This window comes from Nesoenas mayeri (assembly GCF_963082525.1).
Source record: "Nesoenas mayeri genome assembly, chromosome: 3".
Lineage (NCBI taxonomy): Eukaryota > Metazoa > Chordata > Aves > Columbiformes > Columbidae > Nesoenas > Nesoenas mayeri.
Window position 1 is genome coordinate 108,715,181 of NC_137544.1, and position 21,334 is coordinate 108,736,514.

Here is a 21,334-nt window from a genome sequence, read left to right on the forward strand (position 1 = left end):
GCAGAATAGTTGGAGAAGTTGAGTGCTACTTTCCAGTAGTTGAAAGCTACTGGAGCTTTTTTCCTCCTCAAGATCTCAATGTCTGCTGTCTGCATGCATGCAAGGAGGCTTTTTACATGGTTTCACTCTCTCTGAACTTCACATCTGGGAGGAAAGTGTGGTAGATGGAGTTAGCCTTCCGAGGAAAAAGGCACATGAGTACTTAAGTTACTTCTGACAGCTGTAAGCTACCCCCCTTCTCAACAATTTGAGAAGGTTGTGGTTTCAGTGTTTGTCTTGTAATCATCCAGTTTAAATGCCTACCTTCTCTTTGGTCTGTCATTCCTTTCTTTCTATTCCACCAGTGCTGAATTCTTTCCAACAGGCTGCCCAGCTATATTATCTACAGAAGAACAGCTATGAGTTAAAAATTCCTGGCTCTTCTAGATTGTAGGTTTTGCAGCTAAAATGTTATACCTTTGAGAACCTGCTGTCTGAAAACAAAATACATGATCTTCTCATCGGACCCTGAGCCCCTGCTTTTAATCACATTGAGTATGGAGTCAGATATGTGTCTTGCTGATTGAACATTCCTTCCAAAACCAGCTGACTTTAATTATTCTGAATATCTGCTGACCTAGCTATGAAATCTTGTTTATGGTGTATAAGTATGTTAATTGAGGTAATTAAATGCCATAAAAGCTGAGGAATTCAGATTCTTTCTCCAGAACAGTGCGAAGTTCACTAGTTATACTTTGAGGTTACCTGTGAAGTTTGAAGCCTTGCACAGCCCTGAGTTTTGAGGGCAACATTGGTGGAGATGAAAATGTAGATATAATCCTAGATACTGTCTTTTAAATTTGACCATTTCTTGACTGGTCACGACAACTTTAAGAATAAGAGTGTGTGTGAGGTGTGTAATCCTGAGTTAATGATCAGAAATCTCAAAATTAGAACAGGAGTGTCATAGTTGAGAGGGACAAACGTCATAGACAAATTTCTTCCAGGATGAAAGTAGTAGATGTCATTTATTGCCACAAGTGCATTTTTATACGGTTTTACCAATTCATGTGTCTCTTTACTATTGGTTACAAGTTACAGCAGTAACATCTCATTGGCTACTTTTGCTATAATCAATGTTACTCTTTTACTCCCTTCTCTCTCAGGGATACATCCTTAACATCTCCGGATACTCGTTGACTCCCATCTTTCTCACCGGTAGGCCTTGATATCTTCAAGGCTAATTTCTGTTCCCATGCCCTCCGTCAGGGAATCCGCAGACCCACCATAGTCCCACACAGGGCACACTGAACACCAACAGAACAATATACATTTGTCCTTCTGTATACAGGCACACGGTCCCTGCAGCCTTATGGAAGAACGCCCGCGGGAAGGACCAGTTGTGGTTTGAAGATGCTTTGGGTTCCAGCCATCCTGTAATCCTTTACTTGCATGGCAACGCGGGAACAAGGTGAGGTACAAAAAAGTGATGGCTTTGTTTCATGCTGTGTTTTCCTGGCTTGCCACAGCTTCAACACCATTGATATGAAAGATGTGGACAAACTTTTTAGTAAAGCCTATAGTGACAGGACAAGGGGTAGTGGATTTAAACTAAAGGAGAGGAGATTCAGGCTAGATATAAGGAAGAAGCTTTTTCCAATGAGGGTGGTGAAACACTGGCACAGGTTGCCCAGAGGGGTGGTGGATGCCCCATCCCTGGAAACATCCCAGGCCAGGCTGGACGGGGCTCTGAGCAACCTGATCTGTTAGCTGAAGATGTCCCTGCTCATTGCAGGGGGTTTGGACTAGGTGACGTTTGAAGGTCCCTTCCAACCTAAACTATTCTATGATTTAAAGTAAAATAAAATCTAAAAGCAGTTTGGTCCTTCTCATTTCTTTTAAAAGGAAAGCATGTTTTAAGAAATGATGCATCTGAAATTATTGAATGTGGGAATAGATTTATTGCGGTTATCAGAGACATCCGATGATGTACTTTACCTTTTATCCTCAGGGAGAAGCCAGGAAGTTGTGAAACTTAGTAGGTCAGGTAGGGAGATTTACTTCTTTCAGTATAGTGGTCTCTCAATCCAGACACAGGATAGTATTTGTGCTTCTTTAGATGTGATTTATATGCATTAAGTAAACTTTCCAGTTCCTTTTGTGAGCTTATTTTAGTAGTTAACGCATTATGAGGAAGGAAAATCAGAAGGAAAGAGGAAGGTAATGTGCTGGTCTTATTTCATTATTGCATATGTACAGGACATTTGTCTTGAACAGGAGCATTTCCAAAATCTGTAATTTTATCGTTGACTGTGTATCAGCTAAAGAAGTAGGTTGGTTCTCTAAACTTTGTTGCTGGATGCTAAAAACCGTGAGTGCAGTGTGAAACTTCCTGGATAATTCTTATAATCAGGTTCTTATTACCACATCTCTGTATGATGCATCTTACAAAGAGTATCAGGCCCTTTCTGAGTTTTGAGTGCCAGCGCATGTTCTTTTGAAGCTCATGTCTGCTCGTAGATACTCTGCAACAGCAGAAACATTGCAGAAATACAAGTTCCATAATATAAAGCAAAGAAACTCTGTTTTAACTGTGCTGTTGCCGTTATTCACCTAAATTCATGTCTTAGCAGTGTTCTTTTTTAGTACAAGGCCATGGTGTGGAAGATACATGCTGTGAGCCGATGAGTTTCCAGAAACTGGCCTTGTAGTCTAGTCTTGTGTGGATGTGTTACAAAGTTTATCAGATTGTTGAATTATTTTTCAAGTACTTCTTTACTTATTTTCTTGCCCTTTATTTGGTGTAGCAAATGGAAGCTATTCTGCAGCTTAGTGGTGGTAATTTTGGATCAATATCCTTATTACATGTGTATTGATTAGGTTGAGATAAAGTAGTGAGCTATGGATTGATTACATATTTCGCATTTCATTTTACTCTGTGTATTGGAGAAGCTGGAGGTGTATTGCCTTTGTCGTTTCAGCTTTAATACATATTGCTGTATGTTTCTACACTGCATATTCAGTCTCTTATCAAAGGGCTGCTTTATTGATGCAGACTGCATTAACCATAAGTAAAAGGCGCACTGCCTTGTCTTTCTGGTTTGCCTGAGTTGTCTGGAGCTGAGCAAAAAATTCCTCTGTTGCACTTTGAAGAGTGCATGAAAAGGCACTAATATGTGCATGTCAAAGGTGACTTTTCAACCAAGTGTATCTTCTTCTTCAGACTTGTATGATTCAAAATGACTCACAAGCAGCCCCTTGTGTTTTGCCCTGAGTGGTTTTGGCTGCATTAGATATTTTGTAGTACAGTTGGAGCTGACAGCTTTTGGCTGGCATGCACATGTGTTCTTAGAGGGAGGTCTAGAAAGTGGCATTTTGGTTTGGAGGCTGTACTGACCAAACCAGTCATGGAGTTTTCATATGAGTGCGGGAGTAAACCTACTCTTACATCAATACTAACGTTTGAGTGTGGATTAGCCATTTCATGTTGTAAATGTATTTTAAAGCATGTAATGGCATATTCACTCTCCTTTCCATTTTATTATCTAGATTTCACTTTATGAAAAAAACATTAGAGCAAATTCTTCCCCTGGACTTACTTAAAATGTTCAACTCTGGTTTTCTCTGCTCAGTCTTTTGCACATGTCCTTTTCTGTCCATGGGCTTGAAGTCAGCTGAGAATGGTCAGCTGCTTGGGTTAACGTGGTGAGTTCTTCTGAGAGCATCACATCTTGGAGAGCAAGTGTAGCACTGACTGGGGCAGCACTGGTGGCAGGAGTGCAGAGTCTGCAAAGCCAACAGGGACAGACTCTTTTGGTCACATTACAGACTTTGGAAAAGGCAGGTAGGAGGATAGGTTGAAAAGTTTGTCTTTACCTGCTGTGAGAAGTGATTTATAAGGAGAAGTTGACTTCAAAACTGTGTCCTGCATAGCTCAACAAAGCCTTGCTGTCTCCTTGAAGCCTGTGATAAAGCAGTTAGGTGTTTCTTATGTTTGGCATGTTTGTGTTAAACTGGAAGCCCAAGGGAATTGGGAAACTCTGTTTTTGGAAGTGTAAATGTTCATGTGTTTTTGTTTGTTTTGAATTTTTTGTTTGTTTGGTGTTTTCTCCTCTTCATGAATCACTTTGGCCAGAGGAGGGGATCACCGTGTGGAGCTTTACAAGGTAAGTGACTGCATGTGTTGTCCAAGCAGTTGTATTAACAGACTTGAGAAGACCACTCATTTCAGCCCCATGCCAACAGGCAGATAGCTCAGGACTCTTAGTCTCCTCTAGATACGATGTGTGTATGAGAACAGGGGTCTGTGAGCTATGAGCACACTTACCTCTATTAAAAGGTATTTGAAAGGTCTTTACCTTGCTTTTGTTAAGTGTCAGCTCTGACTGAGCTAACCAAATTCTTTGCCAGGAACATTTACAACACAGTTTATAGGAAAAAGTAAAGTTTTGTTCATAGCTCTAATTTGATTGATTTTACTAGTATAGTAATTTAAGGTACCATTTAAGAGTATTCTTTCTTGTGTTATCAGTCTCTGTATACTCACCATCATAGAATATTTTCAGTTGGAAGGAACCTAGAATGATGATATAGTCCAACTGCCTGACCACTTCAGGGCTGACCAAAATTTAAAGCATATAAAGGCATTGTCCAAGTTTGAGGTATTGACTATCTCACTAGGAAGCCTATTTCAGTGTTTGACCACCCTCTTGGTAGAGAAGTACTTCCTGATGTCCAGTCTGAATCTCCCCTGGCGGAGCTTTGAACTATTCACAGTATCACAGTATGTTTGGGATTGGAAGGGACCTCAAAAGATCATCTAGTCCAATCCCCCTGCTGGAGCAGGAACGCATAAGTGAGGTCACACAGGAACATGTCCAGGCGGGTTTTGAATGTCTCCAGAGAAGGAGACTCCACAACCCTCCTTGGCAGCCTGTTCCAGTGCTCTGTCACCCTTACTGAGAAGAAGTTTTTTCTCAAATTTAAGTGGAACCTCTTGTGTTCCAGCTTGATCCCATTACCCCTTGTCCTATCATTTTTTGCCACCGAGAAGAGCCTGGCTCCATCCTCATGGCACTCACCCTTGATATATTTATAAACATTAATAAGGTCCCCCCTTAGTCTCCTCTTCTCCAAACTAAAGAGACCCAGCTCCCTCAGCCTTTCTTCATAAGGGAGGTGCTCCACTCCCTTAATCATCTTCGTTGCCCTACGCTGGACCCTCTCCAGCAGTTCCCTGTCCTTCTTGAACTGAGGGGCCCAGAACTGGACACAATATTCCAGATGTGGTCTCACCAGGGCGGAGTAGAGGGGAAGGAGGACGTCTCTCGATCTACTAACCACCCCCCTTGTAATACACCCCAGGATGCCATTGGCCTTCCTGGCCACAAGGGCACAGTGCTGGCTCATGGTCATCCTGTTGTCCACCAGGACCCCCAGGTCCCTTTCCCCTACACTGCTCTCTAATATGTAATTTCCCAACCTATACTGGAACCTGGGGTTGTTCCTGCCCAGATGCAGGACTCTACACTTTCCCTTGTTAAATTTCATTAGATTATTCCCCGCCCAACTCTCCAGCCTGTTCAGGTCCCGCTGGATGGCAGCACAGCCTTCTGGCGTGTCAGCCACTCCTCCCAGCTTAGTGTCATCAGCAAACTTGCTGATAGTACACTCAGTTCCCTCGTCCAAATCATTAATGAATATATTGAATAATATTGGCCCCAGTACTGACCCCTGAGGCACTCCACTAGATACTGGCCTCCAACTAGACTCCACACCATTGACTACCACTCTCTGGCTTCTCTCCTTAAGCCAGTTTGCAACCCACCTCACTACTTTATTGTCTAGACCACACCTCCTCAACTTAGCTGTGAGGATGCTGTGGGAGACTGTGTCAAAGGCTTTACTGAAGTCAAGATAGACCACATCCAGCGCTCTGCCATCATCCATCCACCTTGTTACATTTTCATAAAAGGCTATGAGGTTGGTCAAGCACGACTTACTCTTGGTAAAGCCATGCTGACTGCCCCTAATAACCCTCTTATCCTTGATATGCCTTGAGATGGCACCAAGGATAAGCTGTTCCATTACTTTCCCAGGGACAGAGGTGAGGCTGACCAGTCTATAATTACCCGGGTCCTCCTTCTTGCCCTTTTTGAAGACTGGAGTGACATTTGCTTTCCTCCAATCCTCGGGCACCTCTCCTGTTTCCCAAGACTTGGCAAAGATGTTGGAGAGTGGTCCAGCAATGACTTCAGCCAGCTCCCTCAGCACCCGCGGATGCATCCCATCTGGACCCATGGATTTATGGATGTCCAGACTATTTAATTACTCCCTAACCCAGTCCTCATCGACTAAAGCAAACTCCTCCATTGACCTGGCTTCATCCGGGGTCTCAGGGGTACAGGGCTCCTCAGGACAGCCTCCGGCAGAGTAGACAGAGACAAAGAAGGCATTCAGTAACTCTGCCTTCTTTGTATCTTCTGCCACCAGGGCACCCACCCCATTCATCAGTGGGCCTACATTGCCTCTGGTATTAGTTTTATCTGCTATGTATTTGAAAAAGTTCTTTTTACTCTCCTTGACCCCTCTCACCAGCTGTAATTCTAAGGAGGCCTTGGCTATCCTAGCTGCCTTCCTACATCCTCTAACAGCAGCCTTATATTCTTCCCAAGTGGCCAGCCCCTGCTTCCATGACCTGTAAACTCTCCTCTTCTGCTTGAGCATACCCAACAGATCCCTATTCAACCATGCAGGCCTTCTTGGCCTTTCACTAATTACCTGTACGATCATCTCTAGGTTTGTGTTTATTCCAGCAGGATGAAACAGGCTGGGTTGCTGTCCTACTTGCTGGTGCTGCTAGTAGGCTGGACACAGTAGGAGAAACCCTCTAAACAGCCTCAAAAGGGAAATAACATCTCTAAGATGTCTCTGTCCTTTCTTTCTGAGTGCTTGATTCATGGGAGCAGCTTTTCTCAGCAGCAGCACTGAAAATTGAGGATGTCACTGCTGCACAGTCTGTGAGTAGCAAGTGTTCGAAATTGTTCTTGCCTAGGTCAATGTGTGTTTTCAGACAGTAACTAGAGGCAGGAGCCACGGGGAAGAAGCCAACAGAAGGAGCAGCAGTGGAACAGTATCAGATATAAATGTGCTTTGAGGAGCATCCTTTCCTCTAGTCTGGACAAGCATCCAGTTATTCTTTGTTCAAGCCTGGTTTCCAAATATCACACTTACCAATGTATTCAGAGTCACCATGTTATTCTCATTAATTAATTTAATCATGCTTGAGTAATGCATCTCAAAACCTTTTAAAACTGACAAGAATCCTGTTTTCTTGGCTACCTTGACCATCAGTGATAGACTACCACAAGCTCCTTCTGCAACTCATGCGTTTGAAGAGGCTTTTTTACAGAGAGCTGGAAGTAGCCTCAGGATCACATGCCCTGGTTCTCATGAGAGACTTCAGTCACCCTGACATCTGCTGGGTGGGCAACACATCTAAACACACAGAGTCCAGGAGCCTCCTACAGATCATTGGTGACAAGTTTTTGACACAGATGGTGGAGGAGCCAACAAAGGCGTGCTGCTGGACCTTATCCTAACACACCAAGAAGAACTGACTGGAGACTTCATGGTTGGGAGCAGCCTCGACTGCAATGACCACAAGATGGAGTTCGGGAAGGAGGAAGCAGGACAATAAGTAGGACTAAACCATGGACTTCAGCAGGGTGGACTTTGGCCTTGTCAAGGTCCTGCTTGGAAGAATCCCATGGGATAGGACTCTAGAAGGTAGGGGGAGTGGGGTCCAAGAGGGCTGGGTAATATTCAAACATCACTTCCTCCAAGCCCAAGACTGATGCATCACTGTGAGAAAGAAGGCAAGTAATGGGAGTAAGAGGACAGCATGGATGAGTGAGGAAGTCCAGTCAAAACTCAAGTGGAAGAAGGACCTTTATGTAATGTGGAAAAAGGGACAGACCACCTGGGAGGAATGCAAGGAGGCTATTAGAGTATGCAGGGTTGCAGTGAGGAAAACCAAGCTCCACTTGGAAGTAAATCTGGCCAGGGATGTCAAAGACAACAAGAAGGGTTTCTTCAAGTATATCAGCAGCAACAGGAAGGTTAGGGAAAATGTAGGTCTGCTGCTGCCTTCGTGACAGATGGTACGGCTAAGACAGAGTGCCTTCTTCTTTAGTGACTTCTGTCTTTAGTGCTAAAACTTGCCCTCAGGAATCCCAGACCCCAGAGATAGGAGAGAAAGTCTGGCAAAAGGAAGACTTTCCCTTGGTTGAGGAGGATCAGGTTAAAGATCGTTTAGGCAAACTGGACATCCACAGATCCATGGGCCCTGATGGGATGCACCCATGAGTGCTGAGAGAGAGCTGGCAGATGATAACATGCTAAGCCGCTCTCCACCATCTTTGAAAGGTCTTGGAGAAAAGGAGAGGTACCTGAGGATTGGAGGAAAGCCAGTGTCACTGCACTCTTCAAAGAGGGCAAGAAGCACGATCCAGGAAACTACACACCAGTCAGCCTCACCTCCATCCCTGGAAAGGTGATGAAACAGCTCATTCTGGATGTCTCTCCAAACATGTGGAGGAAAAGGTTATCAGGAGTAGTGAGCATGGGTTAACCAAAGGGAAATCATATTTAACCAAGGTGATGATGGTATGACTGACTGGGTAGATGAGGGAAGAGCAGTGGATGTTGTTTACCTTGACTTCAGCAAGGCTTTTGACACTGTCTCTCACAACCTCCTCATAGGCAAGCTTGGGAAGTGCGGGCTGGATGAATGCATGGTGAGATGGATCATGAACTGGCTGGATGGCAGAGCTTAGAGGATTGTGACCAACGGTGCTGAGTCTGGGTGGAGACCTGTAGTTACTGGGCCCTCCAGGGGTCAGTATTAGGTTGAGTCCTGTTCAACCTCTTCAATGACCTGGATGAAGGGACTGAATGTAGTGCAGTGCTCAGCTGTAGAGATGTAAACCTGGGAGCTGGGCAAAAATCTATGTGGAGGGAACAAAGAGAATGTGTCCAATGTATGTTGAACACACTCCCACAAAGTAATTTGGATGTAACATGGAATCACAGACTGCTGACTACTAGAAAGAATCATCCAATGCATGTCCAAAATGTATGAAAATTAGCCCAAATGGATCCTAGAGGGAAGTGAGAGAAACAGTCACCATAATAGGAGCTGAATTGCCAGCTTACCTGAACACCCCTCTTTTCTATGTTGTTCTCTTCTCCCCTCCCCTCCCTCCCCCCCCCGCTTTTTTTTTTCCCTGTACTAATGAGATCCGGACTAGTAATAGGCTGTTAAGATTTCAGTTACACTAGAAATAAAGTGTTTGTTTTACATATGAGATTATTAACTTTTGTCTTTTAGAAGGTTTAGAGTATAGTGTAATAAGAAGATTGCTTTTTAAAGAAACACGTATCATGCATAGACCTCAAAAGCAACAACATTTCCATCTTTTTGTGACTTTTTGTTGATTTTTATCTACCGTGGAACTGTTAGGGTCATACCGAGCAATGGTAGCTTGGAATGCTAGCATAGTTTTACGAAGGCACTTTTCTTGGGCAATTTAATGTAACATTGGGTATTTTTACCTTTTTTACGAGATTTTGTTAGGGTTACCGTTGGCTGTAACATAAACCTTTGTGATAAGGCAGTTGCATGTTTTGGATGTATACATTTAAGCCTTAAACCTGAAATGGGCTCCTATATGTTATGCTAACATTAATGATAATTTGAATAATATGAATGAAGCAGTTGTACTGTTTCACTGGAAAACCTGAAAGTATTTGTAGGCAAAACAGCCATAGGATATTCACGGATCTTGAAGGCAAAGCTGTTAAAGGGAGTATGAACATCTAAAATAGCCTGATATAAAGCCCAGGAAACAAATGGAGTAAAGCCAGTGAGCTGAGATGGTCAGTGTTTGAAAAGCCCTGTGCCTGCTACACCAAAAAGCTGTCATTAATGACTTTACTGTGTCAGGCTAATAATGTTATACACTAGATCCTTACACCTTGGCCTGAGGCAAGAACATGCCTACTGTGTAAATCTCTGTGATGGGTTTCTGCATATTTCTCTGCCCTCCAGGTTCTCAGCTCCCTTGGGTACCATGTAGTCACGTTTGATTATCGAGGTAGGTGTGCTTCTTTTACTATGAAACACTTTTTGATATCTCTTTCTGTAGAAGCAACAAAGAAGTTGCTCATTTTTTTTGGATGTCAGGGAAGCTGTTAATTTATAAATGCTTGCTACTAGCTAATTAGATTTTGTTATTGCTTCTTTTTTTCCTTGTGGGTGTACAAAGAACTTCCAGAAATTTCTTTCCAGTGCCTTCCTTTGTAGCGCTGCTTCCCTGATGTCCAGCTCGGTGGACTCTAGCCCCTGTCTGTCCTTATGCACAGGGCTCGTTGATTTGGAGACATATTGGACATATGCTGTCACTGCATCCAGTTTATGGCATCCTCCAGGTGCATATATGGAAACTAGTAACCTTGTCTAGATATAGTCTTTTGTATATGATCTAATTGACTTTCCTGAGGTCACACAGGGAACTGAACTTGCACTTCTTTTTAAAAGCTGATTGAAAAGTGAGATAAGATATAGAACAAATGATTTGCAAACAACTGGTAACATCCTTGGCAGAAGCCATGACCGTTTGGCAACTCTGTGCCATGAGTAGTCAAGCATTTGCTGCTCTTTTTTCCCCTTCTTAGTATTCAAGCCATGGCTGCAGTGTAATGCCACTGGAGATACAGGAAAGAAATTAATCTCTTACATCTTTATCGAGAAGACATCTGGGGGAGGTTTATTTGTAGGAGCTTGCCCTGTTTTTCAGACTTGCTGGCAGCTGCTTCTCTAGCTGCTTATTAGGTATCAGAAGGGATGTGGGATGCTGCTTAATGTAAGATGTGTAGACTTGCTGCAATAGTGGTAGAGCCAAAACAATCAGGAGGGTGGAAAAATGCTTGAGGGCATTGATCGAACAGCATGGACGAACTGATATTGCAATGGCTTTGTGAAACGTGCTTGTTTTTTGACTCTAAGCATCCAGATCTTATGCTGTTAGAGGATCTGCTTACAAATTGGTTACACACATGCAAAAGCAAGTAAGATTTGGGAGCTGTAATGTTGCAGATGGGTAGGTGCAGGAATACAGTGTGACAGACAGTGTTGGAGAACCTGTTTTTGTTTTTTGTTGACTAAATCCACAAAAACCCCTTGGTAGGCAGCAGTTGCCTTCTTTAAATGACTGTGGATCAATCGGGGCTTTCAGCCCCGAATTGTAGAGATGCACAGTGAAATAAAGAGAAACTGTCTGTGTCCCAGGTCCCTTTGCAGTTGCAGATGGGCTGTGTGGGGAGAGCTGACTGGCCTTGCTGACCAGTTTGTGTGATTCTCAGAAGGACTCTCTGTGTTCCAGGCTGGGGCGATTCGATAGGCAGCCCGTCAGAGAGAGGAATGACCTACGATGCCCTTCATGTATTTGACTGGATAAAAGCAAGAAGTGGAGACAACCCTGTCTATATCTGGGGACATTCCTTGGGCACAGGGTAAGCATCTAATCTAAATGGGATTTAGCAGCTTCTGAAGAACATTTAACACTCACCTCAGATGAAGGTGCTGTTTGCTGTTATCCCTAGACTGGCTTGGCTTGGAGTCTGTGGTGTAATTGCTACAGAATAGCTTTCCCTTCGCACTCTACAGAGTGAGAAGGGCAGCAGTGAATGACTATGCAGGAATTGATATTCAACCTTCATTACCCAGAGGGTTACACTAATATAATGCAGATTGACCGAGGGGAGAGAAAGTGGGACTGCACTTTTCTCTTCCTGTGGTGAGCCTGTGTCTGTATGTCCCTCGGAGGAGATCAGGCTTCTCTGATACTCTTTTCAGAGTATCTCAGACCAGCTGCACGTGCATGTGTCTTGCCCTTACAAAACATTTTCCTCCTGTCCTGGCAAACATGCTGTGTGTACTCAGTACTCACACAGATGCCCACATGACTGCACTGCTGGCCATCAATGAAATTTACATGATCATGCCTGGCACAGGGAAGTTCGAAGTTCAAGTGCCTTTGCCTGCACGTTTTTAGCTTTCATTTCTCACTTCCTCCCTTTCCATTGCTGTCTTGAGGTGGGTCATGTCCAACTGGCAGCATTTGCTCTTATCCCCTCGATTTGCAGAGGAACAGAGGACAGATGCAAGAATTACTTTTGAGTTGAGCTGTGTGCAGATTAAACTGTTTGAGACTACAACAGGTTATCTTTCTGTCTAATAAATGTGTTGCTGGGACAGGGACATATTTCAGGATAGCATGTCTTCCAGTCACTAGTGGTGTTCCCCAGGGGTCAGTGTTGGGTCCAGTCCTGTTTAACATCTTTATTGACGATTTAGATGAGGGGATTGAGACCATCATCAGCAAATTTGCTAATGACACCAAGTTGGGAGGGAGTGTCAACCTGCTGGAAGGCAGGAGGGCTCTGCAGAGGGATCTGGATAGACTGGAAAAATGGGCTGATTCCAATGGGATGAAGTTCAATAAGGTCAAGTGCTGGGTGCTGCACTTTGGTCACAACAACCCCCTGCAGCGCTACAGGCTGGGTGCAGAGTGGCTGGAGAGCAGTCAGACAGAAAGGAACCTGGGGGTACTAATTGACAGGAAGCTCAACATGAGCAATCAGTGTGCCCAGGTGGCCAAGAAGGCCAATGGTATCCTGTCCTGTATCAAAAACAGGGTGGTCAGCAGGACAAGGGAAGTGATCCTTCCCCTGTACTCTGCATTGGTGAGGCCACACCTAGAGTATTGTGTTCAGTTCTAGGCCCCTCAGTTCAGGAAAGACATTGAAGTGCTGGAGCGGGTCCAGAGAAGAGCAACACGACTGGTGAAGGGACTTGAACATAAGACCTATGGGGAGAGGCTGAGGGAGCTGGGATTGTTTAGTCTGGAGAAGAGGAGGCTTAGAGGTGACCTCATCACTCTCTATAACTACCTGAAGGGCAGTTATAGCCAGGTGGGGATTGGTCTCTTCTCCCAGGCAGTCAGCAATAGGACAAGGGGGCATGGGCTTAAACTCTGCCAGGGGAAATTTAGGCTAGATAGTAGAAAGAAATTCTTTGCAGAGAGAGTGGTCAGGCATTGGAATGGCCTGCCCAGGGAGGTGGTGGACTCGCCGTCCCTGGAGGTTTTTAAACTGAGATTGAACATGGCACTTAGTGCCATGATCTAGTAAACAGACTAGAGTTGGACCAAGGGTTGGACTCGATGATCTCTGAGGTCTTTTCCAACCCAGTCGATTCTGTGATTCTGTGATTACTGTGATACTAAACATCCTGCTTCATTTGAGAGAAGGCAAAGGCTTTTCCTGTGGCTCTTCCTCTAAATTTTTGCCCTGTTCAGGATCTCTTTCTGGGTCAGAGCGTACTCATGACATTTCCCAGTGCACTGCAGTCCAAGTAGCAGGGCGCTGTGGTTCCCAGCTGAGTTTCCTGGTGACCATAGCCAGCCTGGAGTTTGAGGTTTTGAAATACGCTGTGCTTGGGGGATTCAGCAACTTTGGAAATGTTATGTTGGTGCAAAAGCAGTTGCGGTTTTTGCACTGTTGAAATTTGCCATTTGATATTGCAGTATATTCTTAAATAAATGTGGTTATGTTATGCATAATTTTATTGTGCTTTTCTGGGTTTGTTTTATTGTTACTGACATTACTTGCTGCTTATTTTATATTTATTTTGGACTATGGAAATCATGTTAGACAAAAAGCAAATGCGAGATATTTTCTTATTTGAGTTCAAAATGGTTTGTGAAACAGCAGAGACAACCCGCAACATCAATGCATTTGGCTCAGGAACTGCTAACGGATGTACAGTGCAGTGGTGGTACAAGAAGTTTTGCAAAGGAGACAAGAGCCTTGAAGATGAAGAGCATAGTGGCCGGCCATTGGAAGTTGACCAGCTGAGAGTAATCATTGAAGCTGATCCTCTTGCAACTACATGAGAAGTTGCTGAAGAACTCTGTGTCGACCATTCTACAGTCATTTGGCGTTTGATGCAAATTAGAAAGGTGGAAAAGCTCAATAAGTGGGTGCCTCATGAGCTGACTGAAAATTAAAAAAAAATAGTCATTTTGAAGGGTTTGACTTCTCTTATTCTATGCAACAACAACAAACCATTTCTTGATCAGATTGTGACGTGCAATGAAAGTGGATTCATATGACAACCAGTGATGACCAGCTCAGTGGTTGGACCAAGAAGAACCTCCCAAGCACTTCCCAAAGCCAGACTTGCACCAGAAGAAGGTCATGGTCACTGCTTGGTGCTCAGCTGCCAGTCTGATCCACTACAGCTTTCTGAATCCTGGCAAAACCACTACATCTGAGTACTACAAGTATGCTCAGCAAATCAGTGAGATGCACTGAAAACTGCAACACCTGCAGCCGGCATTGGTCAACAGAAAGGGCCCAATTCTTCTCTACAACAAGACCTGACTGCACGTCACACAACCAACTCTTCAGAAGTTGAACAAATTGGGCTGCAAAGTTTTGCCTCATCCACCATATTCACCTGACCTCTTGTCAACTAACTACCACTTCTTCAAGCATCTCAACATTTTGCAAGGAAAACACTTCCACAACCAGCAGGATGCAGAAAATGCTTTCCAAGAGTTTGTCAAATCTAGAAGCATGGATTATTATGCTATAGGAATAAACAAACATTTCTCATTGGCAAAAATGTGTTGATTCTAATGGTTCCTATTTTGATTAATAAAGATATGTTTGAGCCTAGTTATAATGACATAAAATTCACAGTCCAAAACTGCAATTATTTTTGCACCAACCAAACAATCCCTGTCCCATTAGGGAAATGCATGGGGGAGAACTTGCTGCTTTCTGACCCAGCTATGGAAACTCCTTGCAGTGTCACTCTGGGACCCTGCTCTCCAGCTTGCTGGAACACAGCACCCCTTTGCTCATTCCATTCTTTCTTGCTCAGTCCTTGTGTTCTGGGGATAAGAGGCTGTGTCACACCGCTGCAGATATCCTTGGAGCCTGAGACCCACCTTACAGGAGGTCCTTCCAAGTGGGTACATGGTATGCTGCTTCCTTGGACTTGTTCCCTTACCTAAATGCAGACATCTGGTACCATTTGAGACAGTTTGGTATGGGAGACCTGTGGGAACACATGTCATTGTGGGCTGGCTACCCAGATCTCAGATAGTGTGAGGGGTTGAGTTGTACCTCTGTTGCCTGCTGCCACTAGAACCTGGTGCTTTACAGAGGGCCTGCGCCAGATTAAATGCTCATTGTTCTTCTTTCTAGGGTTGCAACAAATTTAGTGAGGCGCCTTTGTGAGAGAGGTAAGTCTGGTGGCTGGATGCTCTTCCCACCCAGCCACCTACGGGCATCCCAGACTTCTGCATGTATTTGCGATTGTGACAAGGCTGCTGTTGGTGCGCCACGGTGGCAGCTGCTCTCATGGCAGACCCTGACCTCGCTGGCTGTGTTGCACCCCTGCATTTCAGCACATCGTCTCTGGCTTTTCAGAAACACCCCCGGATGCCCTGATACTGGAATCTCCATTCACCAACATACGGGAGGAGGCGCGAAGTCACCCCTTTTCTGTGGCAAGTATACAGTGACTCTCACGCTAGTGGCCTGTAATTAACCTTCAGAAGTGCTGTATCTGAGCTGACTTCATTACCTGTGGGGAAGCATTGATGTTTCTAAGTGTCGGGTAGAGAGGTGCACTTAAGGCAGCTCCTGAGAAGACTGGGTAGTACCAGAGTAATGGGGCGAGCATGCTTAAAGAAAGAAACTGGGATTGGAAAGGGCAGTAAATGTAGCAACAGGAAGACAGACTGCTCTCAGCAGTGGACGGCCTGTTCTTGTGTTGTAGCTCCTCTGATGCAGGAGGCTATTTTGAAGGCTGTGGGCAAAGTGATGGCAAAGTTGGGCTGTTCTTGGTCACTAGCTTGTCCATGTGGTCCCTTTGCACTTGCATGGTTTTCCTGGTGAGCACACTCTGGTGTGGCCAGCTCTTACATCTGGCATGGCTGTGAGTTGACTCTGCAATGAGCAGACACCCAGACCAGGTGTTAGATGTGGTAGGCTGGTGAGATGCCCTGGGATTAAGCTCTCTTCCAGGAAGATTGTTGCCAGCATCAGCATGATACCTAAAGACCTTGACCACACAAGCATCCAGAGAGCCTGCTCTGGAGCAGGCTGGTAAGGTGGGCCTGAAACAGGAGAGGAAAAATAATGCTGGTGGAAAAATGGACCATCTCACTGCAGAGTGCCCTGCAAGCAGCCAAGGGTTGTTACTGGGATGGCAGTGGCCTGCCCTATTACTGCTGTTTGTATAAGTACCACTAATGCAAATTTTTCCTCTCAGATATACAGATACTTCCCTGGGTTTGACTGGTTCTTCCTTGACCCCATCACGACAAGTGGAATTAAATTTGCAAATGATGAGAAGTGAGTTCCCTTTTTACTGGGGTTTCAGCTGTGGCCACAGTGAGCCATGGCAAGTATCAAGTGGGATAGACATCAGACTCTCTGCTTTCTTTTTTCTTTTGTTGGAGCATTGTACTTGCTGAAGGGATTTCAGTTAGTCTTGCAGCCCTGAGTGCAACATGGCTTTGCACCATGGAGCTTGCTCTTTTTTAAATGTTCTTAATAAGGACAGCTACAACAGAGAGCAGAGAGACTACTCAGGGATGTGCTAATTTGGTCCATGAGATTTATGCTTTTCAAGTGTGTTACATGTTAAACAGCAGCATTGGCACATTGAAGGTTTGGGAAGATTTCTCTGCCATGCATTTGCATAAGCCACCCTGCCTCTGTATTTTTTTCTTTTCACTGAGCCTTTCATTACAGAGAGCCTGAGGATTTGTGAGTTTCGTTTCCAGTACTAAAACCAAATCAGACCTTGGGGGTGATGTTTTGCAGTAGGGCGAGCCACTTTTCTCTGGTCTAAGCAGCAGATAGCTTTTACAAGGGTGCCTATTTCACTAGTAAATTTTCTATACATTGAAAGAATGGTGCCCAGATAATAGTGTTTTCGAGATCTGAACTGCAGTTAATGACGAAGAGGACATGTTCGTCATTGCAGTTTCCATGAAAATCCAAGTGTGTTGGTGTTAGAGACTGATAGGATTTCTCTGAGCCTTTGTGACATTGTTGTATCTTTTACAGTGTGAAATACATTTCCTGCTCCCTGCTCATCCTTCATGCTGAGGATGACCCAGTGGTACCATTTCATCTAGGAAAGAAGGTACATGTGTGGTTCCGCAAACTGATGTGGTGGATGGAACTGGTATGGATAGAACAACATCTCAGCCAGGCAAAAAGTCAGCAACGGGAAGGTATATGTAGAAATGCATAGTCTGAAGGGACTGTAAGTTCTTTGGTGCTGGAGATACCAAATCAAGAGTGAAACAGAGCTAGAGCTAGCAAAGCTGGCCAAGGGTTCCTAGGACACGTATGACCCCTGAGGGGGGTGCTGGTTTGGCAGGGTAGCTGGTTTGGAGTGACACGTGTTCCTCACTTGCCTCTCAGCTTTACAACATTGCTGCGACATCACGAAGTTTCCGAGACTACAAGGTGCAGTTTGTTCCGTTCCACACAGACCTCGGCTACCGGCACAAGTACATCTACAGGAGCCCAGAGCTACCTCGAATACTGCGGTAACAGCACAGCTAACCGTGGTCTCCTCTGGTTTGGGTGCTGCTGGGGCTTGGGGCTTTGGGGGCACAGTATGACATGCTCCCAGGAGCAAGGGAGATTGGTGAGAAGCACCTGTGTTGGGCAGCTCTTCTGAAAACCCCTTTGGTTTCCAGAGTGGGTGAGATACCGGGGCTGGCTTAGCACAAATTCAGATCTCTCTACCTCTCTGCAAAGTGGGTTTTGGGATGGGGAGCCACAGAAAGCTGTGAGCATTTCTCCTCTGTGATTCGTCTCTGCTGTGAGCTGGTTGCTCTGGAGCAGCTGTTTGCAGAGCAGCTGCTCCTGCTTGCCTCTTCTAGTGGGAGCCACTGATGGGTGAGAACAAAGCTCGGTGCTGTTCCCTATAGCTGCAGGTGCATGAGCCCCAGTATTTGCCAGGGGAATGGGAAGATCTGCAGGCTCCAGTGTGCACCAGAGTGTAGGAGAGAGCTGAGTATCACTGTGGTGTCGTTTCCTCTCCTAGGGAATTTCTGGGAAAATCTGAACATGAGCATCATCACTGAAGACTGGCTGCTTAGCAGCACAGAAATTTCCTTTCCTTTGTCTCTCTCCTTTTCCTCCCCCCGCTCCATGAGTCAGTTTGCTGTTCTTCCAACCCTGGCACTAGAGGAGGTCAGGGATTCCCACTCTGGTCCTGATGCATACCCTTGGCAACTCCAGCTCCCAGGATCAACATCTGTGATAGTAGAAGAAAGAAGTTGTTCACTTCTTTTTTGACATGGATGGAGGGGTGATAACAGCCCAGGAGCTGGTACTAAACGGTGAAAATTTTAAGCACAACAAAGCCTGGCCAGTCTGGCTACTGAGGACAGACATTCCTAGGACACGTATGACCAAGGGTGTTTCTTCCACTTCTAAACACTGCTGCTGGTTTTGGATCAAGTAGAGACTCATTTGTAGGTGAATGGTTTTTGTTGTGTCTCCATACCACAATTGTCTTGCTTGAGTTTGAGGTGTTTTCTTTCTAGGAAATACATGTTTTGTTTTGCCTTTTCGCTAAGTGGCTGTAATTACAAATACACAGAAGATTGAGACTGTGAGAGAGATTTCTATTCAGCTCTTCAGTCACAGTGTGTTGCAAATGTTGGGCTAATTGCACACATTTGGAAATAAAACGAAATACTTTTTTTGTTTGTTTTTTCCTTTTCAAACATCTGTTTAACGGAAAAGGTTAGTGCCCTTTTTTCTGTACCCTTTTCCTTCTAAGCATAATTTCTGCTCCCATCCCTGCTATCCTCTGTGGAGCTCCTCTCCTTCTTCACATGCACTTCCTAATAGGACTGAACTGACTTATGCAGATAAATTGCAAACTTGGGAGTTAGGATGGAAAGCGTGAGATTACTTTTTTGCTACATCTCCCCCTTCCACGAACAATGTAGGCCCAGGATGTGGGAATGGATGTCTTCCATTCTCCCAGTACACACCCAAACAGACATGCTTGCTTTGGATAGGAAGGGCAGAGTTTTTTCCTCAATGACCTTATATCTCTTTAGGTCAGGTTTTCCTCTTCTTGGTGGCTACACTGTTCCTCTGTAGTTAAAAGCAGGCAGTGGTGTGCAATTCTTGATGCAAAAATTACAGTCTGGGCTGTCCCTCCACCTCCCTTTTGTGCTCTGGGCACCCCAGGCGCTTCCAGTAGCACTTCTCAGCCTGTCCCACAGCCATGGTCAGAGCACGTTGTCCAGGAGGCAGAAAAGGAAATGAGCCTCTCCCAGGGTGAGAGGTTCTGGGGATGTGCTTGCACTGCTTGAGGCTAGAACAGGGGCTCTTTTATGCCACTAACAAGCTCTGCACTGAGATGAGAAGGTCATATGCTGACTCTGTGGTGGCTGGCTGGGGACCTGGCTGTGCCCCCTGTCACTCTATATAGACAATACCAGGTGCTGTAGGTTTAATCACTAGTGCTCAAGAGTGAACTGTGCTGCCTGAAGGGTCTGTTCAGGGCGGTACAGCATAGTATAAACTGCTCAGCATGCATCCAAGTTATATATAGGCAGGCTCATATTAGTTGCAAAACAAGATAGTAGCTTGTTCTTTTACTAAGATAGTGCTATAGTGTGATTGTCCCCGAATTTTCTGACCCATGATACTCCTAAGCTAACTGTGCCACTTAAATTATGTTTTACACACTTGTATTTATTGCACTGACAGAAAAGAAACACTTACTTGGCTCCAGAGGGTGACGGGCACGTTCCAGCTGACGCTGCTGCCAGCAGCTGGCTTGGGTCAAAGCGCAGCCAGAGGTGTTCTGGCTGGGTGCCTTCCTACCGCAGGACAGAGCTGAAGGTCCAGCATGTGAACCGCTGTTTTTGGTGATTCCAACACCACCATTTCCATTAGTAGGCCAGTGAGATGCTTGGAAATTTAAACTGAAATGTTTATCTAAAGTGGTGTAGTTTTAATAAAGGCATTGACTGCTGATCACTTCAGCTTCACCTGTTCTACCTGGCAGTTTTTGGGACTTTTTTCCTGAGTTGTGCAGGGAACCTGAGTGTGTGGCAGGGTTGTACATGGGAGATAAGCTCACATTTGGGACTGGACAAGCCTTTGTGGCTGCTGCCAGTTCTGAGTGAGCAGAGCCCAGTGGGTCTGTGCCTGTGGTCCAGCTGTAGCTGAGGCTTTGCTTCCCCACTGGTGCTGGGGGAAATGGGAGCTGCCTGTGGGATTTCTAGCACAGGGGCCCTGTGTGCCATTTGCAGGGCAAACCCAGCATTGTAACCCCCACCCCCATGCAATTAGTGTGCTAGGGGTGCAGGTAAATGGCTTTGGCCTTTGCTAGCCCAGTACAGCCTCTGGTACCAGCTCCCTCCTGTATGCCCTGTGCACTGGCAAGACTGACCTTTTTGCCATGGGCATGTTGCCCCTGTGACAGTGCCAGCACCCCAGCACAATGCCAGCTGCTGGGGACCACATCCTATGAAGCCACAGCTGGGGAAGGCCAGCATGGCTTCAGGTGTTACAGCCTGAACCTATTGCAGCCTGAACCCACAGGCATAGAGTAGTCACAAGTCACTGCAAAGTCAGACCTGCAAGTGTTGTGGTTGTTTTAATGAGTTGGTGTCACACGGCGGGAGTACTGGTGCACTACAGGTGTTAAATTTTGACCCCAGCACTGGGAGGGGTACATGGGACAGCATGACTCAGCTGTGGAAGGATGCAGGAGCTGTGATACATGTTCACCCCCTGGGTAGCACCCAGCATACAGCTGTGCCTGGAGAGCCAAGAGCCTGTAGGCCTAGCAGGGTCAGCCACACAGCTGTCAGGGGCAGGTACAACCCTTTCCGTGCAGGTGTGTAGGCTAAAAATGCCTGGAGTGGCTTTGTTACTGGGCTTTTAGTTAACAAAAAGGCATGGGAGGAAGCTACAGCAAGCTGTGTGGCAGGGAAGCTGCTGATCCCAGGCACTCTCTCCTTCTTCTTGTGGCACGTATTAATAGCATTTGATATTGGCACCTGCACTGGAGCCAGCCCCACCTTCTCTAGGTGCTACTGGGGAAGGGGGTGACCAGAGTGGCAGACAGTGGCCTCTCCCTTCTCTGGCTTTGGGGCTGGCAGACTCACTGGAGGAGGATGCAAGACACACTCTTCTGTTGGCTAAACCTGCCTGTGGG

General features: G+C 45.4%; 1 protein-coding gene across 1 annotated transcript in view; it reads left to right on the forward strand.

The window, feature by feature from the left end:
* Positions 1-18,227, forward strand: part of ABHD12 (abhydrolase domain containing 12, lysophospholipase) — a gene marked incomplete at both ends in the record, with an annotated part of 46,551 nt that extends 28,324 nt beyond the window's left edge. Inside the window, 10 exons of the mRNA XM_080342917.1 lie at positions 1,331-1,450; positions 4,115-4,145; positions 10,091-10,136; positions 11,424-11,553; positions 15,319-15,356; positions 15,544-15,623; positions 16,391-16,473; positions 17,194-17,272; positions 17,557-17,684; positions 18,188-18,227. Of these exons, the coding sequence (XP_080199043.1) occupies positions 1,331-1,450; positions 4,115-4,145; positions 10,091-10,136; positions 11,424-11,553; positions 15,319-15,356; positions 15,544-15,623; positions 16,391-16,473; positions 17,194-17,272; positions 17,557-17,684; positions 18,188-18,227 (775 nt within the window). The remainder of the gene's footprint in view (positions 1-1,330; positions 1,451-4,114; positions 4,146-10,090; positions 10,137-11,423; positions 11,554-15,318; positions 15,357-15,543; positions 15,624-16,390; positions 16,474-17,193; positions 17,273-17,556; positions 17,685-18,187) is intronic.
* Positions 18,228-21,334: the final 3,107 nt, after the last annotated feature.